Source organism: Sarcophilus harrisii, chromosome 4, assembly GCF_902635505.1.
Source record: "Sarcophilus harrisii chromosome 4, mSarHar1.11, whole genome shotgun sequence".
In the NCBI taxonomy this organism is placed as follows: Eukaryota; Metazoa; Chordata; class Mammalia; order Dasyuromorphia; family Dasyuridae; genus Sarcophilus; species Sarcophilus harrisii.
Genome location: NC_045429.1, coordinates 289,944,992 through 289,966,749, shown reverse-complemented (window position 1 = coordinate 289,966,749; position 21,758 = coordinate 289,944,992). Strand labels below are relative to the sequence as shown.

The window sequence follows — 21,758 nt, the reverse complement described above, 5'->3', positions numbered from 1 at the left end:
TTCCAACCCTACCACTCTAGCCCTTATCCTGGGCCTAACCAATTCGGGTGACAGACTTGTTGAGGACAGGAGACAGTGTGGGATCCAAGTATTCCTGAACATTCTGCAAGAGTACTGGATTCCCATACTGGATGGACCCTTCTAGGATACGAAGGTAGTCAGTCATTTGTAGATCAATGACCTTCAAGCCCTGAAAATAAGGTAGAGATAAGGGAACAATGCTCCATCACAAAAGGCAGAAGACAAACTAAATTAGGATAGGGCTCCAGGAAAGGGAATAGAGTTTGGCCAAAAAGGAAATTTTCATTTAGAGCTGAGGTGTTCTTGAACTAATTAAAATATAATTGGGAAATGTTTAACAAAATCACTAAAAATACAATAAAATATAGATAATGCTAATTTGTGGTTGTTGTTTTTTTAGTTTGGTTTTTTTTTTACATTTGACTTTGACACCATTGATTTAGAGGACTTAAGTAATTGAGGTCAACCAGAAACGAAAAGATGTGGGCAATGCTTACCTGGCTGCCCTCCATATTCTTGATCCACTTCAGGGCCTGACCTTGGGGGTCAATCATCAATGCCCACCTGGAGAAGGAAAATAGACTCAATTTAGCTGGGTTGAAGCAAGCCCTGAAAGAGTTTCTGGACCTTCTCCTTACTTCACCAATTCCCCTTACCTGTTACCACGAGTGACAATAATGCCATTCTCAGTGGAAAAATTATCAGAGGGCAACCCTTGAATGTTCCAGTCTCGGACCTTGGTGGGGTTGGAAAGGAAGCTGTCGAAGGTAAATCCAGGTGAACAGGGGACTTGCAGCTCCCGGATCTGTGCAAGGGATATCCTGATATCTCAATCACCAGATTCAAATCCATAGTTCCCCATATTCTTTTCTGTCTCCTTTTATATCCCTATCCTTTGAGTTGGAACTCAAAGATTTCAATTAGTCATTTCTTGAACCTTTATTTCTAAAAACACCCTGCTCACCTTTTTGACCCAGATTTGGGAAACAATCTCATCACGATAATTGGTCAAGAAGGGACCCATGTAGGACAGGAAAGCAGCTGCCAAGAGACAATCTCCTACAAGGTAGCCCAGGTCCTCCTCTAGGCCCTTTGGAAAACATGAGGAAGCATTAAAGGCATTAAAAAATTCTCCTCTGCAAACTGTCTAGGTAAGAAACTCTCTTCTTAAAAGGCCTACCTCATTAATATATATTAATATATTGTTAATTATATTATATTAATTAACAATAATATATAATATATGTTTATTTATATAAAATGTTGTGAACCATCTTTTTTCCCCACTCCAAGTTGTTAAAAAGAACAAGAAGCAAAGGTTTTAATTATTTAGTGTTTCCCCGTCTTCTCAAAGCCTTTATTCAATCACTCTATAATTATTCAACCACAATATACAACACTTACCAACACTAGTTTAGAAATTCCCCTCCATATTTTTGTGGTTTATATTCTGAAAGTTCTGTCTCTCCTATTAAACTAAAAGCTAACTGAAGGCAAAGACAATGAGTTCTCCTTCCTTTTCAATTTTCTTAAGGTACTTTGTTTAGGTCACTTGTCATATGATAGTGTGTATCATAGTTATTACTATAATTCTCCTGTATTAGACTGTAAGCTACTTGAGGAGAGACATTATGTCTTATCTGAACTTTGTATCTCACTCAGCATGAAGCTTTAGTATTCTATAATAGCACCCAAAAGATGCTTAATAAATGGGATTTTACTGCCTACTTCAACAAGCACTTAGTAAGAGCCTACTGTGTGCCAAGTGCTGAGTTAGGCACTATGAATATGAAAAGCAAAAACCTTACATTTTATTTTATAGTTATATTTTTTGAGTATGCTTTATTCCCTAATAGGTTTTAAGCTTCTTGAGGTCAAGAATCATGTAATTTTTCAACTTTGTATCTCTACAATCAAGTGCTTTGCAGAGAGTAGATATCTAATAAGAGTTTAATGAATTGTTTGGGATGGAATGTCTTTTTTTCTACTCATATCGGCATTCAGTCTAAAATATTCTGTACATGGAACATGTGTTAGTACACCTTGATTAGTACATCCTTCCACAAACCTAAGGCAGTTTTTAAAACATAAGTGTTTTAAACACAAGTCTCCCCCAATTCTTAACCCAAAGGAAAAAGACTTTTTTTACTCCCTCCTCATCCTAATGTAAGGATTCTTCTAAATTCAAAACTCTGGCTGCCATAGTGGGAATCCCTGTGGTCACTGCTGAAGAAATAGGAGGGAACATACCTACCCAATCACCTTACCTTTACATTTTCTTCCCATCGGGCTTTCTCGCCTGACAGCCCAGACACCAGCATCCCAGCCCGTTCTAGTTTCAATTCCATCTCCTCTGACTTCTTCCGGAGTTCTTCCTTTTGTGCCAGTTTTTCATCGTATTGTTTCTTTAGCATTTCCAGCTTTTCAGCCACCTGGGGGAGGCACAGAACAAAGGGATAGCAGATGTCTAAACATGAGCCATAATGATATGAAGCAAGATCCTTCAAGATTCTTTTTTTCTCCCTCCTCCTTCTCCTCCTCCGCTTCCCTCCCTCAGTTTTGTGTATTTGGGGGGAGGAGGGGAGTGAGAGGGTGGGGATTAACCTGACAGAGAAAAGCCTCTCGTGATTCAGTCACAGTCAACAGTCTTTTGAAATTCTATGGGAAACTGTATTGTGATTTGTACCCTTGGGGACACTCAGGTCAATAAACATATGAACCTACAATGTTTCAGACATTATACTAGACAGTGAAACTACAAGTTAATATACAAACATATGTAGCTCTTATATTCTATTTGTATCACATTCTGAATATTTCATAATACACTGAATATAAAGAGAATAAATACAAAGTAGTTAAGTAGAAGGGGAAAGGGACTAAGTATTTATGTAGTCCCTCTTTGTGCCAGAGACTAGGCTAAGTAAGCCCTTGACAAATATCTCATTTGATCCTCCCAATTCTATGAGGTAGATGCTATTATTATGCCCATTTTATGCGCAAGGAAACTGAAGCCAAAAGAGATCAGGTGATTTGTCCAGGGTCACATTCTGAGACTGGATTGGTACTGAGATCTTCCTCACTGTGGACTCAGTGCTCTCTATCCATTATACCACCTAGCATTAGGAGTTGAAGTCACAAAGCTGAGAGATTGAAGGAATGGTTTAAGAGTAACAGGAAAATTTAGGAAAGGAGTTATTTTTTTTTTGGGGGGGGGGAAGCAGGTAAGTTCTGTTTTAGACATTTTGAGTTTGGAATGTCTCCAGGACAACTATTATGTATACCTAAAGCTCAGGGTACAGATTGGGATTGGATACATAGATCTGTAATTCACCTTCATAGAGATGATAATTCAGAGCTGAAGAAGTTAGCAAGAATCTATGGAGAAGTGAAGAGGACCCAGGAAATGTGGCCTTAGGGGACATATACATTTAAAAAGCATAATATGAATGATAAGCCAGCAAAGGAGGGTGAGGAGTGTTGAGCTGAGTACAAAGAGAAACAGGAAACAAAATGACAAATGCAGTAGAGGTGCCAAGAAGGATAAAGACTGAGAAAAGGCCAACAGTTTTGTCCACTAAGAGATTGTTGGCAGATTGCTTGATTTTTCAGAAAGGAGCTGAAGGGAGGGAAGGATAGAATTTGAAACTCAAAACTTTTTTTAATGTTAAAAATTGTTTTAACATTAATTGGAGAAAAAATAAAATATTTTAAATGTGGGGGGGAGGAAGGAAGAAGAGAGAAGGAGGGGGAGAAGAAGGGAGGGAGGGAGACAGGGAAGGAAGGAGAGAGAGAGATTATAACTGAAGAAAGCAGCATCAGCACAGAGTGGTAAGATTGTGAAAATTTGCATAAGGTTGGGAGTGACAAGAGAGGAAGTGAAGGCAATCTCTATGACTTTGACCAAAGAAAGAGATATTAGACAATGGGTGAGTGTGATGGAGTCTAGTGAAGATTTTTCAAGGATGGAAGAAACTGGCCATATTTAAATGCAACAGATAAGAAATTGGTAGATCAAAGGACTTGTAAGATTAGAGGAGAAATTTGCTAGCTAAAACAACAAAGGATAGAGTCAAAGGTACATGTTACTGGTCATAAGAGATTGGGAAAAGGATAAGAAAAAGGGAGATGATGTCAAGGGATTTAGAGATAAATAAAAAGGGTTAAGAAGCTCATGATGAATGACCTCAATTTTTTCATCCTTTTCATTTCCACCCAAATGACCCAAATGAGACCATCAGCAAACACATGATTAGAATGTCAGTGAAGATCATCATATTTCCAGTAGTCCAGGAATCCAGGATAGTAAAGGATAGAAAGAAACCTTTGAGTTAGTGTAGTATCATCAAAATAACATTGGCTTTGAAGGCTTTTAAAGTATAAAGCACACAAATAACCCTGTGGCCTCTTGGCAATCACTTCACCTCTGGGCTTCAATTGGGTCAGCCATAAAATGAGTTGTACTACATGAGGTCCTTGCCAGCGCCAGTCATTCCATGATCTACATTTGTTAGGAAGAGGGGAAGCCAAAGCATCTGACTGCCAGGATTGCTTAAGAGTCTCCTACTTTAGTATAAATAACTCCTAAGGGGGTTCACAGCTCTTATGTTCACATTTTGATATAATTATCTATTGAATTACCCACAGGTAACTCCTGAATTAATCCCCAGAAACCCCATCAAAGGAGATCCTTTCTTGATTCTTTATAGTGTCCCAATGCTGTTTCCTGGGACAACCTAGATCAGGAATGGATCTGAACTAGGGGTGTGGAAGAAGAGGCTGTGGAGCAAATGTGAATTAGGTGGGGAGAAACAGATTTTGTGGGGTAAGCTGAGTAGAGTTCTAGTGAAAGCCTGACGGACCTCCCGAAGCTTCTCCTGGGCTTCAGCTAGTGCTGCTTGCTTCTCCTGCAGTTGGGCCAGGGCAGCATTCATCCGGGCCCTCTTAGGCTCCACCACTCGGTAGAGGCGCCCATACAGCTGAGAGAAGAAATGAGATTGAGAATCATCCTTGCTTATACATCCCTTGATTATTTGTCTTCTTCCCCTGTCTTTTCTCCCAGTTTTCCCTTCCCTCAATCCTTTCCATTATTTTCTTTTCCCAAGTCTCCCCCTTTTCCTCTCCTTTTCCCCAGCCTTGACTTTACCTCCATGGCCCGGACCCACATACAGAGAGATTTGGCAGCAAGAGCGACTCGGCCAATGATGTCAGGCTGAAAGTCAGGCTGGGCGCAAAAAGCTCCAATCTTCTTCAGCACTTTATCTGAGATGTTGTCTTTGTCAAAGTTGATCAATGACTTGATGAAGTTCGGATCCCCTTTGGGATGGAGGAATCTTGGCCAGAGGATCGGGTCTAGTGCATTCTCCTCTCCCCACACCCAAAGATTGGATATCTGCCCTGACCTTTGCCTTGAGATCTGTCACTCTTGAGGCCCTTCTTCCTCTTCCCCCACTCCATATCTAATCAGTTCTAAGTCTCATGGTTTCTACCTTCTCTCACACATCTCTCTTACATGTTCCTTTTTCTCCTCTGTCACTGTCACCATCGTGGTACAGGTCTTTTATCACCTCACACCTGAACTACTCTAATAGTTTTGTCTCTCTGCCACAAACCTCTCCCCACTATTGTTCAAGTTCTATTCAGATTTTAAATTGATCTTCCTAAAGCACAATGGTCATGTCCAATGACTCTCTATTACTCCCATTAATCAAATATAAAATGCTCTAACTTTGGTTATTAAAGACCTCCATAATCTAGCCTCATCCTACTTTCCAATTTTTTTTACACTTCATTCCCTGCACATATCTGCAACTTAATGGCAGTGGTTTCTTTGCTTCTCCTGGCACAAAACACTCCATTTTCACTGTATGCCTGGTACTCTTAACTTCCTGCTTTTTTTGGTTCTTTCAAATCTTGGTTAAAGTTCTGCCTTCTCTAAGAAGCCTTTCTGATCCCTCTTAGTTCTAGGGACTTCCCTCTGTTGATTATCTCCAATTTATCCTATACATATCTCAGTTGAACATAGTTGTTAACATGTCTCTCATGCCTGGCACATAGTAGATGATAAATAAATGCTAGTTGATTGACTCTTATTTGGGGGGGGGGGGGAACAGCTTACTCAAGTAATCCACATTCCAAACCAGGCATTCAGCAACTTTTGGCCTTCCCCTTTACCTAGCTGCCTTTTGGCCTCTACCCAGGTGGGCTCATTTCCACGAAGGATCATAACAGCTTGCATCACCGTTTCCACTTGGGTGGGTGGCCGTCCATATGATTTGATCTCTCCAATATCCTTCTTATTCAGGGATTCTAGAGCCTAAGAGGTAAAGATCAGTTCAGCAGACAGGAAGGTAAATTTATTGAGTAAGACCTAGCTGAGGGCTCCACTACTCTTACTCAATCCTTGAGTAAGGATTAGATTTAGGGCAGCATTACTGAGGTCTTTAACAGATTATTAGCAACAGCCACCTTTTGTCTCATTCCCAGCCCAAGTTTTTTCCCCCCTCCCAAAAGCACTCCTGGATACCCTCATGGCCTCCTCCAGTGCAGGCAATGCCTCCTCCAAGTCCTTCTGGGCATTTTCTGCCAGTGCTTTGCACTTTACTTCCTCCACTGCAATCTTCTCACTATTAGCTGTAACAGCCTAGGGGTGGAGAAAAAACAAGGCTCTCAGCTCTGCCCCCCTTTCCCAGTTGTTAAGATAGAAAGGTAAGCAAAGAATTTGAGAGAATATGAAACAAAGGAAGAATTGCCCTGTCTCCCACCTGGCCTCTTCCATGGACACAAGGACATAGCTTTTTTTTGTGTCTCTTCTTTCCAGGGGTACCCCAGATGGGACTGTATTGGAATTCCATCCCAAGATAAAAGTGTTTGTGAGTTTCAAAAGGTATAGAGGTTCTGGGAGGACTCTGAGGCAGACAGTAAGGGAACTCTCCATCACATAGAGGAAACCCTTGAATTATGAGTTCTTCTCCCACCTTCACCCCACCAAACTTCTATAAGGACAACTGAAACTAAGCCCATGCTTCAAGAAATGGGTCCTATTATAGGCCAAGTCATCTATGTTACAAATTCTTGAAGAGGAACCCTAAAAGGTGAAGCCTATGCAAATCCAAGAAATAGTTTTTCTTTTCATCATAATTCCCTAGGAGCAAGACTTCTCCAATCAAAAGCAATACTTTCCTTCACTGGACTTTTATTATAGTCTGTACCTCTCTTATGCATTAATAATATCAGAATACAACTAATTACAGAATGATCCTATCTTTCCTGCTTTAAAATAACTGAGATCATATATCTTATTTATCTTTGCATTCAGGTAAATAGATGGCTCTAAATATGCACACCTATTGCCCTGAGCTGCACTGAAGGGGCAGCTGCCTTTTCCAAACCTTTTGCTGTTCATCAGCTTCTCGCTTCTGTTGTACAATGATAACCAGGTATTCTTCACACTGTTTCTGGAACTCTGCCACCTTTTGTTTGGCTTCCTCAAGCTCCAATGACATCACTTGCACCTTCTCCCGAGTTTCATCAATCTTAAACAGCCCAGTCCGAAGCTTATTGGCTTGGTCTAATAGTTCCTGCTTCTTCTCTGCCAGCAATCTAAGGAGCAGAGTAGGAGTATCATCATAAGAGGGAGCTTGACCCGCTGGTGGCAGGCTGAGATGGACATCCCAGAGTAAAAAGAACCAGGAAGCTGGTATTCCTTGATTTCAGTAAATATGAATTTCAGAGAAGTGATTGGATCCAAAGCAATATTTCCCCAGCAGCCCATCAAATCACTTTAGGATATCCTAAAGATACCCTTATTATATAGTAATGATCTGTGTGGGGGAGAAGTAAACATAGTGTTAAACATAGCAGAGAAAGGGATGAGGATACCATGAAGTATATGCATCTATTTCCTTCGATAGCATCCATCATTCAGTCTCAAAATCTTCCTGTCTTGATTCTTCCATCTCTTTTTACAGCCAATCAGCCATTAAGTCCCAGCAATTCTTTGTTGGGGGTGCTGCTTGAATTTGTAACTTTCTTTCCATTCCTATTGCCATCTCATCAATTCAGACTCATTGGATTATTACATTATGATATAATTATGACAACTATCATTGCCTTCCAATCTATACTTTTCAAGGTATTCTGAGTACCACTGGATTAATTTTCTTAAGAATACTATTTTTTGTCCCATATGAGCCTTGCTCAAAAAAAAATATATTAATTATAGCCTGAAATCCTTAGCTTGGTATTCCAAGGCCTTATACATTTGGAAATTGAACTTCCTCTCCAATTTTATCTTCTACTGCTCCCTAGCAGAATCATGGAGTATTACAGATAGAAGGGACCCCAACTTCACTACACAGATGAAGAAACTGTAGCCCATAGTAGTTAAGTGACTACAGATCATGCCATGAAGCCTCTGCTTTACCCTGGCTAGTCTAATTAACTATCCCTTTGTTCATTCTATAGTTCTTGCCCATAATATCCTTCCTTCTCTCTTCTTCTATTTTCTAAGTTTTATGAACCCTACCCACCTTCTCTAAGAAACCTACCTTCACATACCACTCCAATCCATACTGATCTTTCCTTTTTCTGAACTCTTAGAACACATTTTACTGTTTTTGTGACTTACTTGACAATTATTCCTAGTTCGCGCACAAGTTGAAAAGTCATGCCTTCTTTGAGAAGTGCATGAAGCTGTTTTATACAAAAGTGCTAAAGTACCAAGAGTATTAAATTGCATTTAGATATGTCTAGAATGAAATTTATTATGGTTCCTCACTACTGATGGTCTTCAAGCAGGAACTACATGACCATTTATTGGGGATAGTGGGGAAGAAGCCAGGGTAGGGTTAGAAGGTGGGTAAGGCAGGCATCAAGGAAGCTGGAAGGAAATCATCCCAGTGAGGCAGCTGGGGAACTAAGAACAATGTCAATGTCGTCTAACCTGTGAAGGTACAAATTGGACTAGATGATTTCTGAGGGATTTTCTAGTTCTGAAAATCTGTGATACTACATACTATCTTTTTTTCAGTTGAAAAGAAAATGATATATTATGTATATGTTTTGTTTCCTCAAAATAGTGACTACTTCAAGTTCAGGGCCCATGTTTAATATTTTCCTCAATATCAAGCATAGTATTTACTTGCTATCACATAGTACTGATCAATAAATGTTAAATAAGTGGGATAACAACTCATTTCTGTAGCACTTCATGGTTTAAAATATACTTTCCTCATGATTTAGGTATTGCAAATAGTATCTTCACTATATAAATAAGAAAAATTTCACAGGGGATAGATGATTTGCCTGGTGTCATACAACTATTACATGCCAGAGCTGTGGCATTTTATATATATATATATATATATATATATATATAAAATATATTCAGCTGGAAAAGGAAGTAAGATAGGCAGACAGATGCACCAGCAGACACTTGGAAAAGGAGAGGAAAAGAAGCTGGATAAATTCTGACTTTCAAAGGTTTATCATGGTCTGAAACAAACTGTGAAACAGGTCCAGAGGATAGAAACAGCCAGTCAAGTGTTGGAATGTGGTCAATACTAAGAAGCACATTCAGAAGATTAGGAGGGCTGATGAAAAATGCTATCCACTTCTAGAGGGAAAATTAATGAACTCTGAAGAAAAGTAAAGCATACTTTTTTCACTTTTTTTCTTGCCTTTTTTTTTTTTTTTTGCAACATGAAGAAAGCGGAGAGAATTTGGAATTCAAATTTGTTTTGAATGAATGTTAAAAATAAGTAGATAGGGGCAGCTAGGTGTCGCAGTGGATTAGAGCACCAGGCCTGAAGTCAGGAGGACCCGAGTTCAAATTTAGCCTCAGACACTTAACATTTCCTAGTTGTGTGACCCTGGGTAAGTTAACCCCAATTGCCTCAGCCAAAAAAACAAACAAACAAAAAAACAAATAATAATAAAAAAGGCGATCTCTCTCTATATATATATAAATGAATGAATGAATTTTTCAAATGAAGATTATGAGTCATGCTTTCTTTCTTTCTGTCATGAGTTAAAAAAAAATAAGCCCTCCCTTCCACATCCCTGCTCAATTTATCATAATCCACCATCTCCCAAACTCTCTATTCCTCAGTACTTTTCACATCATCTCTGACAATTTTCTATCTTACATATATAGATTTCTTTAACTACCCCATGTCTTCATACTTTTTGTATCCAGAAACGAGTTCCAAGTAGTTGGTGGGAGTGACATAATTGTATCTTCGAAGTTCCAAAAGCATCTTCTGGGAGTAGCGGGCCACTGACCAGTGCATAGTGACGAAAATCTGGGCAACTTTCTTGTGGATCTAAGGGTAGTAGGAGCAGGATGTGAGGGGGACAGGAAGGATAAGAAGACAGAGAGGAAGGAAGAGTTCAGACAACAAGGGCTAGAAGTGGAAGAAGGGGCAGAGGTTGCCAGGGATATTATTATAAAGAAAAGAGTTCTCACATTTTCCTCAGGACCAAGGTCCACACCCACGAGGTACTTCTCAGCTACCTCCAGCAAGGCCTCCCGGGGCCATTCAGAGAACCAATTGATAGTTGTGCAGTTCACCAGGGCTGGATATTGTCTAATCCAGTTCCTAGGGGTATGGGGCAGTGTGATCCACTCAAAGGTCCAACCCTGGCTTCCCCAACCCATGTTTATTCTCCCAGTCCCTGGCTTTATACATGTACATATTAGTCATCATTTCTCTGGTCTATATGAAGTTCTCAGGTCTCTAGTACTTCTTTCTTAGTCTTTGCTTATTTCAAGAACCACATTACCTTCAATCTAAAGGTAATCCCTCCCATACCAACCCTGGCCCTCAGCCCTTCATTCAACTCTCTCCTAAAAATTGAATGATCCTGAAAAGTGACAAGATCTATTTGAGGAAAAGGGAACTGTAAGAAGAGCTAGGGAACAAGACAAGCAGGTCTCAAAGGAAAGCAGGTTATCAAGGAAGGGGCCTCAAAGAGAGGGCATGAGACTCCCAGAAAGGATGTAAATAGGGCTCACCTGAAAGGATCCCCCACAGGGCTGAGGCAAAGTACAATATGCAGATTGTTCCTCACACGTTCAATGAGATAGGCAAAGAGACTATCTGAGGTCTCAGACACCTGGTCTGCCTTTGCCTGGTCTATGATCTGTCTCTGGATCTGGAGGAGAAGACATAGTAGAGTCAGAAGGACTGGCATCAAGGAAGTCAGGGGGAAAGCAAGATGTGGAATAGTAAAGCCGTAGGGAGGCCAGCAAAGTCTCTTTCAGGAAAAGGGGATAAAAGAGCATCATGACCACCTAACTGCACCAGATAAAGAGATAATGGCATTGTTGGGGCTTATTTATTATAGAGTCAGGTATATGTGGGGGAGGTGGATTTGGCTGATAGGAAACACCACCTACCTCCTCAAACTCATCACTTTTATAGAGGTTGGGGACCTCACCCGAACTGAGAATATTGTTAATATCTTCCAGGAAAGACTGGTCAGCAATCTGAGTGTCCACAAAAAGGAAAGAGGTGGCCTTCAGATCTACCCCAGCCTGGCGGTAGAGACGCTTGATATCTATGCATGAAGAAGGAAGCAAAAGGGAAAGATTACAACATTCTCAGTTTTCCATCATGACTTACATCCAGGGTGACAAGAGAATCTAGAAATAGAGGGCCCCAAATCACAGATCGCTAAAGGACAGACAAAATGATAAATTTACTCTTATTCCTTTTCTGGAACCCAGAATTCTACCCCCTTCTCCTAGAAGCTTCTGGTTCTCTTTACTATGCCCTTTCCTAATTCTTTTTGAAGTTATCACCTCTTTCCCTTTTTCCCAATAACCCTCACTCAAACCCCAATTTGGCCTCAAAAAAACCAAGCAACCTGGCTCTCAAGTCTGAGGTTTTTCTTATTCCTGAGACAACTCCCCAGTAGCCTCACCATCTCGGAACTCCTGCTTTCGGTAATGCTTGGTAACTTCAATCTGGAAGGTAATATACTCGCAGATGGAGGATGCCAAACGGGCAAGGCTCTGGCGTCCACTGCCTCCAATTCCTACCAATAGCATGTTACCTCGAGGTTGTCCAATAACTCGTACTATCCGAGTAACTGTGATGATATTGAAAGAGACTCTACATTGCAGGACCACACATTCAACAACTTAAATTATCAGTGTTTTATCTTAAAAGAGGGTATCTGAATCTATTGTAAAGACCACCAAATGATTTAAGGCAAGACCATAAACTCTCAGGGCAAAGAAGGTGTCTTGTTCAAATCTAAAAGGGCCCATTCTCCATATATGATAAAACTATGTGTAGAATTTTCAGAGACCCAACTCTCTACTGTTGTCTCCTCATCTAGTTCCTAGGATCTCCAAAAATGCTTTTATTGACCAACAAAGAAGTTTACCATATTCACCAGGTCTTACTTCCAATGAAAAAATTAACTTCTACCCCCAGAGCAATGTCCAGGAAAAAATATCAAAGTTTCATGAACTCTAGTTAGGGGGATGAGAAGAATGAAAGCCCCTTCCCCCACACTGAAGAAGATGGAAAAGGGAAAGCTCACTGTGTTCAATAGCTTCACGGAACAGCACCAGCTGTATTTGCACAACACCAGGAGACAAGTTGTACTCAGCCAATGCAGTTTCCATGGCTGTCTTTAGTAATGTCAGGTCAACCAAGTCTTCATATACTTTGGGCTCCCTCATGAAGTCCCCTAAGCAAAGGGAAAGCAGAACTGCAGTACCTGGTCTTCCTTTTCCCTCCTATCAACTACTACTCTAAGACTGAAGAATCTAGTCTTCCACTGTAACCCCTCAAAATTCCAGCACCCACAGACTCCAAACTCACCAAAGATGGGTGGGCGCTTGTTAGGACAAAGGTTATGAAAAGCAAGGTCAAAGAAACTTCCAAGTTTTTCATTCAGGATGCTTACAAAGGCTTCAGAGTCTGTCACATCTACCAGCCGGTCAGAGAACACTCTATCGGGGAGGGGTCAGAATATGGAAGGTTAAGAATAAGATAGAAATGAGGAATAATTAAATTGTAGGATACTATGCTAGGTGCTGGGAATACAAAAGCTAAAAAAATATCTCAAAGAGTTTAGAATCTTGTAGGGAGAGATGAAGTATACACAAATAACTATAAAATTAAGTTAGAAATAAAGTACATGGAAAACACTGTGTAGCCAAGAGATATAAAGAGGCATTACCTCTAACTAGGGAGGATCATTGGAGGTTTCCTAGAAAAAAAAAAGGCAGCTGACCTGAGTCTTGAAGGAAAGGATAAATAGAGATAGGAGAGGGGTTTCTATTCCAAGCCTGAGGATGTCCTGTGTAACAGCATAAAAGCAAGGGAAGGTAGTAAACAAGACTTGGGAACAGTAAGATATAGAGGGCAGAGTAGAGATGGGTAAAGGAATAAAATTGTAAAGATATGAGGAAATAGAAATTTAGAGAAGGATACAGAGGATGTGATAGAAAGAATAAGTGTAGGAATGGGGACCAGGACTAGAGATGAAAAAGATCTGGGCTGAATTTAGGTGTGGGACATCTCACCTGAAACATTCATGGATCCAAAGTCGGGTGATGCTGTTCTTGGTATCATGGAAGGCCTTGTTGGCTCTAAGCATGCCCTGGAATACCTATTGGAGAGATGGAGAATACATGGATCAAACATTTATTAAATGCCTGCTATGTGCCAGGCACTGTACTAAACACTTTAAACATATAATTTCATTTGATCCTTAGAATAACCCTGGTAGGTAGTTGCTGTTATTATCCCTATTTTACAGTTGAGGGCAGACAGAGATTAAGTAACTTGATCTGAGGTCATATTTAAAATCAGATGTTCCTGACCTGTGGACCAATATTCAATGTATTGCACCACCTAGATCCCTCAAAAACAGTCAATTGGGAATTGAAACATAATATAGACAGGGAGTGGGTTTAAGATTTGCAAAGAATTTTTACAAGTATTATTTCATCTAGCTGCTTATAGTACAGGGATGGAGGAACATCTATTTTGTGGGCCACATAGGGCCCACAAAAACTAGGTACTACAATCTCCCACTGCTTGAGCTCTATAAGTTGATAATTTTGTCACATTTTAAGAGGGGTAGGCCTAATTTTCACCTTAGAAATATCTCGAAGGTTGAAGAGGTAATGAATCTTGGCAGGTGTGGGAAGGAAACGTTGCACCACAGTGTTATAAATGTCTAAGGTGGCTGCAGTCACCACATTTCCAATGGGCTTTACCTCTTCTTCAAAGTCCTGAAGCTTCTGGTTGATCATGGTACCAAAGATACGGAGAATCTGAGATTCCTAAAGACAGTATTGATCCCTTGGATTATCCTTTCCCCAACTGTCTGGTCTTCTTGTTCCCAGTCTTCCTGTTTCCTACTTTACCCAGTATTCCTAGGATCCCACATCTCATCATAGGAAAGTGGATTTCCTTAGTTTTGGATCTGGAATCAGGAAACCTGGTTTCAAAAGCTAACTCTGCTACATGTTACCTGGCAACCTTAGCCATATCGCTCAAAATGATGGGGTAAAATTAAGGCTTCTAGAATCCCTTACAGCTCTTTATTTCTGAACCTTCTGAACCTGATCAATCCTTCCTCCTGGAACTACAAATTCCAGTAGTTCCCACCATGAAACCCTTATAGCTTTAGGGCTACAGAGTCTAAAAGACAACATTCCAAACCCTCATAGACTGTAAGTCCTAGAATGCAACTGTTCCCAGATTTTTCAGTTGCTCTTTGGTCTGTCTTTCATTTTCTACTAAAAACAAGGCTAAAGGGTCTTCTCCTGCCAGTTCCTCCCAAAAGGCTGTGATGGTTTAGCACTTTCTCTTTATCTCCCCCACCTCAGGTCTGTTCCCTTCCCCTCCTTCATCCCAAGACTCCAAAAACTCCCTCACTGTGGGGAAAGTCATGTTGATGAGATGGAATCTACTCTGAAGCCTCGAGGAGATGACTGTCCTTCCTCCTCCTGGAGGTCCCATGGCAGCCATCAGGAACATGTCCTGGTATAAGAAAGATGAAAGCAGAGGAAGAGTGTGAGAGAGACTTTGGGAACAGGAAAAGGAAGAAAGAAGAAGAGAAGTAGAAAAAGGTGGGGGGAAGGGGTGGTTAAGGGAAGAAGTCAGGGAGGGACAAGAATAGACAGATTAGGAATATGAAAGAGTAATGGAATATGGCGAGAGATTAAAAAGAAGAAAGGGGAGCTATTATATAAATATTTGAAGCTGGATGTCAGAGAAGAAAAAGGAAGTTGAGTATCAATGCTATGGGGGAAAAGGAGGAACAGAAAGTAAGATGCCTGGGCTTTTGAAGAGGAAATCCATTCTTGTTTAGTTCACAAGTGGATAATCCTGCCTGTTACCTTGAGTTGACCACCTGGGTGATAGGAAGTAGCCAACAGAGCAAAAGAAGGGTCAAAGATAAAGGACTCTTGGATATTGCAGGAATGGTGGAGACAATTCTAAGAGAATGGTGATTTAAGAAACATAGTAAAAGAATTGGGAAGAGAGGGAGCTGAACATTATGGTTCCTTGGTTTCTGAGAGGAGTGAATTAATAGCTTAAGGGGCAGCTACTTAAATCCTAGAAAGGGATATCCTGAGGGAAGGACAGTCAGGTATGAGAGCTAAACAGTAGAGTTGTGGGATGGAGAAGAAACTGGAGAGATGGAAGAGAGTAGGAGGCTTGATACTTACTTTGATATGCTTAATGGTCTGTTTTCCCCGGTCATACCAGAAGCCATAGTCAATCCAGAGGCGCAATAGTTCCAAGGGTGGCTGAGAGCCAAATGTGTCCTTGGCTGGCATGTTCAGGTCATCCATGAAAGTGATCATGCTCTTGCCTCCAAATGGCACATATACTCCCTTTGTTCGCTTCTCCACACGGCTTTCAATGATGCTCTGCACGTTGTTGGATGTGGTCTGTGGGAAAAGCTTGTATAGAGGTCTTGGGGGCCAAATAAAGAAAAAAGCTAAGGCACTGGGGTAGAGAAGATCCAAGGACTGATGGGCCTAAGTCTCTGAGGAAAATAAGAGCCTGGAGATCTCGAGGACCTTTCCTATGAATTTATCTCATTCTAACATGAATTCTTAGACTTTGGGTTTGAGGACAATGACTTCCCTGTATTCCCAGTATCTGGTAGAATGGCTCAAACATACTAAGCAAACTTAGTGTCTGTCGAATTACATTAGAATGAGCTGGCTGCTTGGGTTTTCTACTAACCTGAGCAGACATGTTGACAGTGAGCACAGCCCACTGGTTGGTGGGCAGGGCCTGCAGGACACTTTGAGCATTGGATGTCTTGCCTGTGCCCACTGGACCAACTAACAGGATCGGGTTTTGGCTGGCTACAAGGGCACTCACTAAGTAGTTGTATCGGATAGTATCCACAGTGGGCACCATGATCTTATAGAAGGGGGCACTGGAAAAGAAGGAATTAGTTGGAGACTTTGATTCCATTTCCCTCTTTACCCCACTTTGTTTCATTCATTTCTAGGCCTTAGCCCCAACACCACTAAGTTCATCCCCAAGTAGAGTCCCAGGATTAAGTCTTCACTCTAGACAGCCCATTTATTATCTCAAGATGTGCCTCCTTGTCTTAGAATCACCACTCTTCTCTTTGCTTTTAGTCAACAAATTTTCTTTCAAGGCCTTGCCCTTCTCATCCTATCCCACAGCCTGCCCTTACTTTGGGGGATAACGCCAGCTCTTGGGCAACTTTTCCTCAAATGACATCCAATTCTTCAATTTGGGGTCCACAAAGTACTCAAATACTGTGTCCTAGAAACCAAAAAAAGGTTATCTGTCAGGTAGGTCTAAAACCCTTTCTCCAGCTTTCCCATGTTCAATTTTAGGGCTTATATTCTAATTTAAAGACTATGGGATCAAAGAAAAAGAGAGTTAAAAGTTAGGTACTGGGATGTCAGACATTTGTTTCTCAAGCAGTCTTATAAGTAGGCCCTATATAAGGGATTTGTATGGGGTGCAGAGGAGGGAGAACTGAGGACATTTGAGGCCTTGGGTTTAAGGACCTTGTTGGGAAAGGATCCCTCAATCTCTCTGAGGAAACTGTCTATCTTCTTGCGACTCTCCTCATCCACAGATGCACACACTGACCAAATAAGACTGAATATAAAGTTCATCTCCACCATGTTGGTATAGTTTTCAATATCAGCTGGATTCACCTAGAAGGAAGCAAATGGTGTTAAAGATAGGGGATATATTAGGGGACTTGTCTAACCTAATAACCTCTAAAAGAAAATGCCCCATAGATATAGAGATTTCTTTCTTTGTAAGTTCTTTTTGTAAAACTAAATGGGTATGAGTTCTAGACTGATGAATCTAACACTTCTTGCATCTGAGAAGATGCTCTAATACCAAAATCTTGGTGCAGAGTCCCCTGCCTAATATACAGTCCAATGAATAAACTATATCTTTTGTATGTAGATAGGATGCTTTTAATCCACAATAATACAATCCACATTTATATGTTATTTTAAGGTTCACAAAGTGAACCTTCACAACAATCTTGTAAAGAAAGAAGTGCAAATAGTAATATCTCTATTTTATAAATGATGAAACAGAGGATTAGAGTGGTGATTAGCCAACAAGTCAGGACTTGAACTTAGGTCTCCAAAATATCTTAAAACTAAACCACTCAGCCACTAGAATAGTGTTTATGTGATGCCTGAAAAGGTGAACACATTCTCACTCAGACTCCTTTTTAACCAACATCTGTGAGATAACAAACTAGGCAGGATTGGAGTAATGGTCAATGGTCAAGGGACACAACTAAGGTGACAAGATTAAAACTCTCAACTTAAGTCTCTAGTCAATTAAGTAACCAGCCAGACAATATGTGGAAATGAATGTATAGCTACATAGATAGTATGCATATCCCTGAAAAGATGTATGTGTATCTAAGCCAATGAATATGTAGATTTTGCATACATGTAGATAGCACGTATATCTATGTAGGCATGCATATATATTTAAGTTAACCAGTCAGACAATGAAATTATTCAGGGAATATATAAGAGAAAACATTAGGCAGAATGGAGAATATATATCTATAATCTATCTGCAATCCTAGATTTCATTTTGCCTGAAACTTTATTCATCTCCTAAAATACATTCACTTCCCTAATCAGAAAGCTCCAATGACTCCTCATTACCCAAAATATCTATGGGCTCATCTATGGCATAGTTATGAGCATTGCCTTCCACACAAGTGACCTGGATGTATATTGGAAAGGTTGGGGTGTAGAGTTGGAGGAAATCATATGCTGACATCCAATCTGCTGCTAAATCTTGTTAATTGTAGATTGGAACACCTTTGCAACATCTCTCAAATATAACTCCTCTTTCCTTTGATACTGATATTACCCCGATGCCATCCTCATCACCTCAGACTTGGACTACTGCAATGGCTCACAATCACCTCCAAGATCAAATAGATCTTCTGCTTGGCATTTAAAGTCCTTCATAATCTATCACCCTATCATCCCCCACCTTTCCAGTCTTCTTACACTTTACACTCTACCATGTACTCTTTAACCCAGATGACACTGGCTTTCTTTTTATTTCACAACAAGACCTAACTTTATCTCTTAGCTCTGGACACTTTCCTTGGCTCTTCTCCAAGCTTGGAATGTTCTACATCTCTGTCCCCAGCTTCTCTGACTTCCTTTAAGTCTTAACTAAAATCCTACCTTCAACAAGAAGTCTTTTTCAATCCCTCTTATTTGTATTAATTATTTTCTATTTATCCCATGTATAGCTTGTTTGTAAATATTTGCTTGTAGTCTTCCACATTATAGACTGTGACCTCTTTGAAGACAGGGCTTTTTGTGCCTTTCTGTGTATACTTAGCACTTAGCACAGTACTAGAACATAGTAGGTGCTTAATAAATGCTCAATGACTCACTCACACCATGGAAAGGAAGCAAGGAGAGGGAGCTACTGGAAAGTATGGATGGAACTTTTTAGTACGATGTAAATAAAAAGTAGACCCGTGTGGCTATAATGGAGAGGACTAATGGGAAATCCACTGAGAGAGCTGGTCATCAGATTTGGAAGGACTCTAAGAATCCTTTGAGAAAGAGTAACTGCTAACACCTTGCTTACTATAGCCTTAGGGCCAAGAGAACTGTGTGTGTATAAACTGACAACACCCACTAGGGAATGTTTGACATGAAAGGAGATAACTGCTGTCACTAAGGATCTAACTCAAGAAACCATGTGAAATGTGGTAACAAAACCACATAAAATGCAAGAACATCCAAAATATGCCTTGTAGAGATTGGGGTAAGAGAGGAATAGAAAAATAGATTACATACAAAGAGAGGCAGATGGGGACTATAGATCCTAGTGTAATGAGGCTCTGGTGCATACTCAGATCATCTGAAATAGCATCTGTCTGGCACCTATGCAGATATTATTTGCTAAGATGATGCCATCCATGTGGAAGGCATGTGGGAGAAACATGAGGACTAGAGCATGTGAAGACATCTTCTGTTGACTTACTATGTGGTTGAGAACAACTATTTTCACTGGTTGTGTAGCTATAATTGTCAGCCTCTTCAAAAAGTTGAGAGTTTTAATCTCATATAGGATATCTTCTGAGAGAGAGGGATTATGGGTTATCTCCCATAATTGACAAATTTTTGGGGGCCATATGGCCCTACTAGGGAGGAGAAAGGAGGCTATAAGACACTTCACCATACCACATGGTATTACTATAACATTGAGTAAAAGAATCACCTCAATGTATCAAACTTGAATGCAGCAAAAAAGCCCAGCTGGTACTAATTCAATTCAGGCCATTTTGAAGATGCAAGAAGCTGTGGCTACACCACCAGTGGAAACAGAGCTCCTCCAACTAGGTGGCAGACCAGTACAAAATGCCTAGGCATGCTCCAGTCCACACAGATCTCCTGGAATGCAGTCTCTGGTATCTTCCATAGGGATGAGGCCATCCTAGCAACCTGATGTCTGCGCATGCACCAGAAGGAGGCCATCTCAGGTGGTCTTGACCGATCCCCAACAGCATTCACAATAAATTCCTTAGTCTGGCTTCCTCATCTCCCATTACAGACTAATCTTTTAACACCTTCCATTTCCTGATTTCATTACTCCAGCCAAACTAATCTTTTCACTCTTCTCCATATATGACTTGTTCACTCATGTCTCTCTTTTTGTAAAGGCCATTCTTTTTCACCACAAAAGGCTTTCCCTCCTCTCTCTACCAAAGGCCTTTCCCTTCTTTTCCAAATTAGGCTCCAAACTCTTGCTCCCACCCAAGGCTTTCCTTGTGGGCATGGTAGACAGAGTAATCTGTCTTCTTACCCCGTTCTCTGGAGTGGCTAGGGCTGAAAAGAGTTTGCAGAGGGAAATGATGCCGCTGTATTCAGGGACAGCAACCAATTCTTGGCAGTTCTCCTTTTTAAAGGTTAGCATTTTGTTGACAAATTTGTCAAACATCCGTTGAAGTGGCTCTACCTCACCCTAGAATTGGAGGAAATAATTAAAAGATTCTGGTGTTGCTTCTTTTCGTGTGGCCCTTTCCATCTCCCAAGACTTCTTTCTTTGCCTCAATTTTTTCCATACCTTTGGTCTTTTCTCTAGCCAGGACTGAACATAAGGTTTCCATCCCAGGTCGTTGTAATCAGTGTAAACCATCCCACAGCGAGATACAGTGGCTGGAGAAGCCACAGCCAAGTTCTCCACTTCAAACAGCAGGGACACCTAAGGATGTAACAAATCATCGTAATACTCTACTTTATGTTTCTAATATTGGGGCTCAATGTATTTTATTTTAAAATCTAAATATCCTGCCTCTATGTCTAAGCCTTTGTCTCTTGGGATCCACAGATTCTACCTTCAAGTTCCTGCTTATTTCTATGGAAGTTCTATTCTTTGGCATCCCAAAACATCTTACTCTATCCACATACCTGCTCAGGCATGGAGATACGCTCTCCATTGATAAGGGTCAGCACTTTGTTGTCGTCCATGACAGAGTTCATGCTCTCAATCCATAATGTATCCACAGGACCATCAAAAAGGATCCACTTTTCATCTGGCTTTTCATCTTGGTATGAGAGAGAGGATGGGAGTCTTTCACATAGCATTCACTCCCTTCAAGGCCACAAACATATGCTTCCCTGACCTCAAGCATCCCCCCTCCAATCTGTTCCCTGACCTAGATAGGAAGCACCCAAACCATTGCCTTCTAGAGACCAAAGTACTCAGCTCCCATGTTCTTCAATTACCAGCACAGGCAGTCCGCATTACACTGGACAAGACACCATCTGTCCACTCATTAGTGTTGAGGTCATATTCACCATATAACTCTCCTAGAGATACTGCCTTAGGATTCAAAGGAAAATCCTAAAAATCAGGAGGAGTTGGGGAAAAATAAGAGTTGGTTTAAGTAGTAAAGATTTTTTTCAGGTATTCTTTCATTTTCAACTTACCTATTAGACATATTATTTCCATCTCTTGGATGGAGATAATAACTAAAATCCTAATCTCTTTTTTTTTCTAAAATCCTAATCTCTACAAGATAGCCTGTCCCAATCTCTCAATTACACTGCCTTCTTCCCTCTCTTGTTTCCATTTTATCCTATATATAGCTTGTTTGTACATCATTTTTTGCACATTCTCTCCTTTACTATACTGTGAGCTCTTGAGAGTATTGTGTTTTGCCTTTCTTTGTATTCCCTCTGC

At 40.6% G+C, this 21,758-nt stretch overlaps 1 protein-coding gene across 1 annotated transcript in view; it reads right to left on the bottom strand.

Annotated features, from left to right (window-relative positions):
- DNAH2 (dynein axonemal heavy chain 2) overlaps nt 1-21,758 on the bottom strand; it is a 104,193-nt gene that overhangs the window by 13,845 nt on the left and 68,590 nt on the right. Inside the window, exons 41-68 of the mRNA XM_031968634.1 lie at nt 21,302-21,419; nt 20,984-21,120; nt 20,640-20,777; nt 20,379-20,537; nt 17,063-17,215; nt 16,720-16,811; nt 16,254-16,452; nt 15,728-15,952; nt 14,931-15,035; nt 14,144-14,332; nt 13,568-13,653; nt 12,861-12,991; nt 12,577-12,726; nt 11,950-12,117; nt 11,423-11,583; nt 11,039-11,178; nt 10,490-10,622; nt 10,207-10,346; nt 7,413-7,623; nt 6,548-6,664; nt 6,196-6,337; nt 5,168-5,337; nt 4,884-5,000; nt 2,289-2,453; nt 986-1,111; nt 678-826; nt 519-585; nt 40-190 (exon numbers count right to left, since the gene is read on the bottom strand). Coding sequence (XP_031824494.1) covers nt 40-190; nt 519-585; nt 678-826; nt 986-1,111; nt 2,289-2,453; nt 4,884-5,000; nt 5,168-5,337; nt 6,196-6,337; nt 6,548-6,664; nt 7,413-7,623; nt 10,207-10,346; nt 10,490-10,622; nt 11,039-11,178; nt 11,423-11,583; nt 11,950-12,117; nt 12,577-12,726; nt 12,861-12,991; nt 13,568-13,653; nt 14,144-14,332; nt 14,931-15,035; nt 15,728-15,952; nt 16,254-16,452; nt 16,720-16,811; nt 17,063-17,215; nt 20,379-20,537; nt 20,640-20,777; nt 20,984-21,120; nt 21,302-21,419 — 4,039 coding nt within the window. The remainder of the gene's footprint in view (nt 1-39; nt 191-518; nt 586-677; nt 827-985; nt 1,112-2,288; nt 2,454-4,883; nt 5,001-5,167; nt 5,338-6,195; nt 6,338-6,547; nt 6,665-7,412; nt 7,624-10,206; nt 10,347-10,489; nt 10,623-11,038; nt 11,179-11,422; nt 11,584-11,949; nt 12,118-12,576; nt 12,727-12,860; nt 12,992-13,567; nt 13,654-14,143; nt 14,333-14,930; nt 15,036-15,727; nt 15,953-16,253; nt 16,453-16,719; nt 16,812-17,062; nt 17,216-20,378; nt 20,538-20,639; nt 20,778-20,983; nt 21,121-21,301; nt 21,420-21,758) is intronic.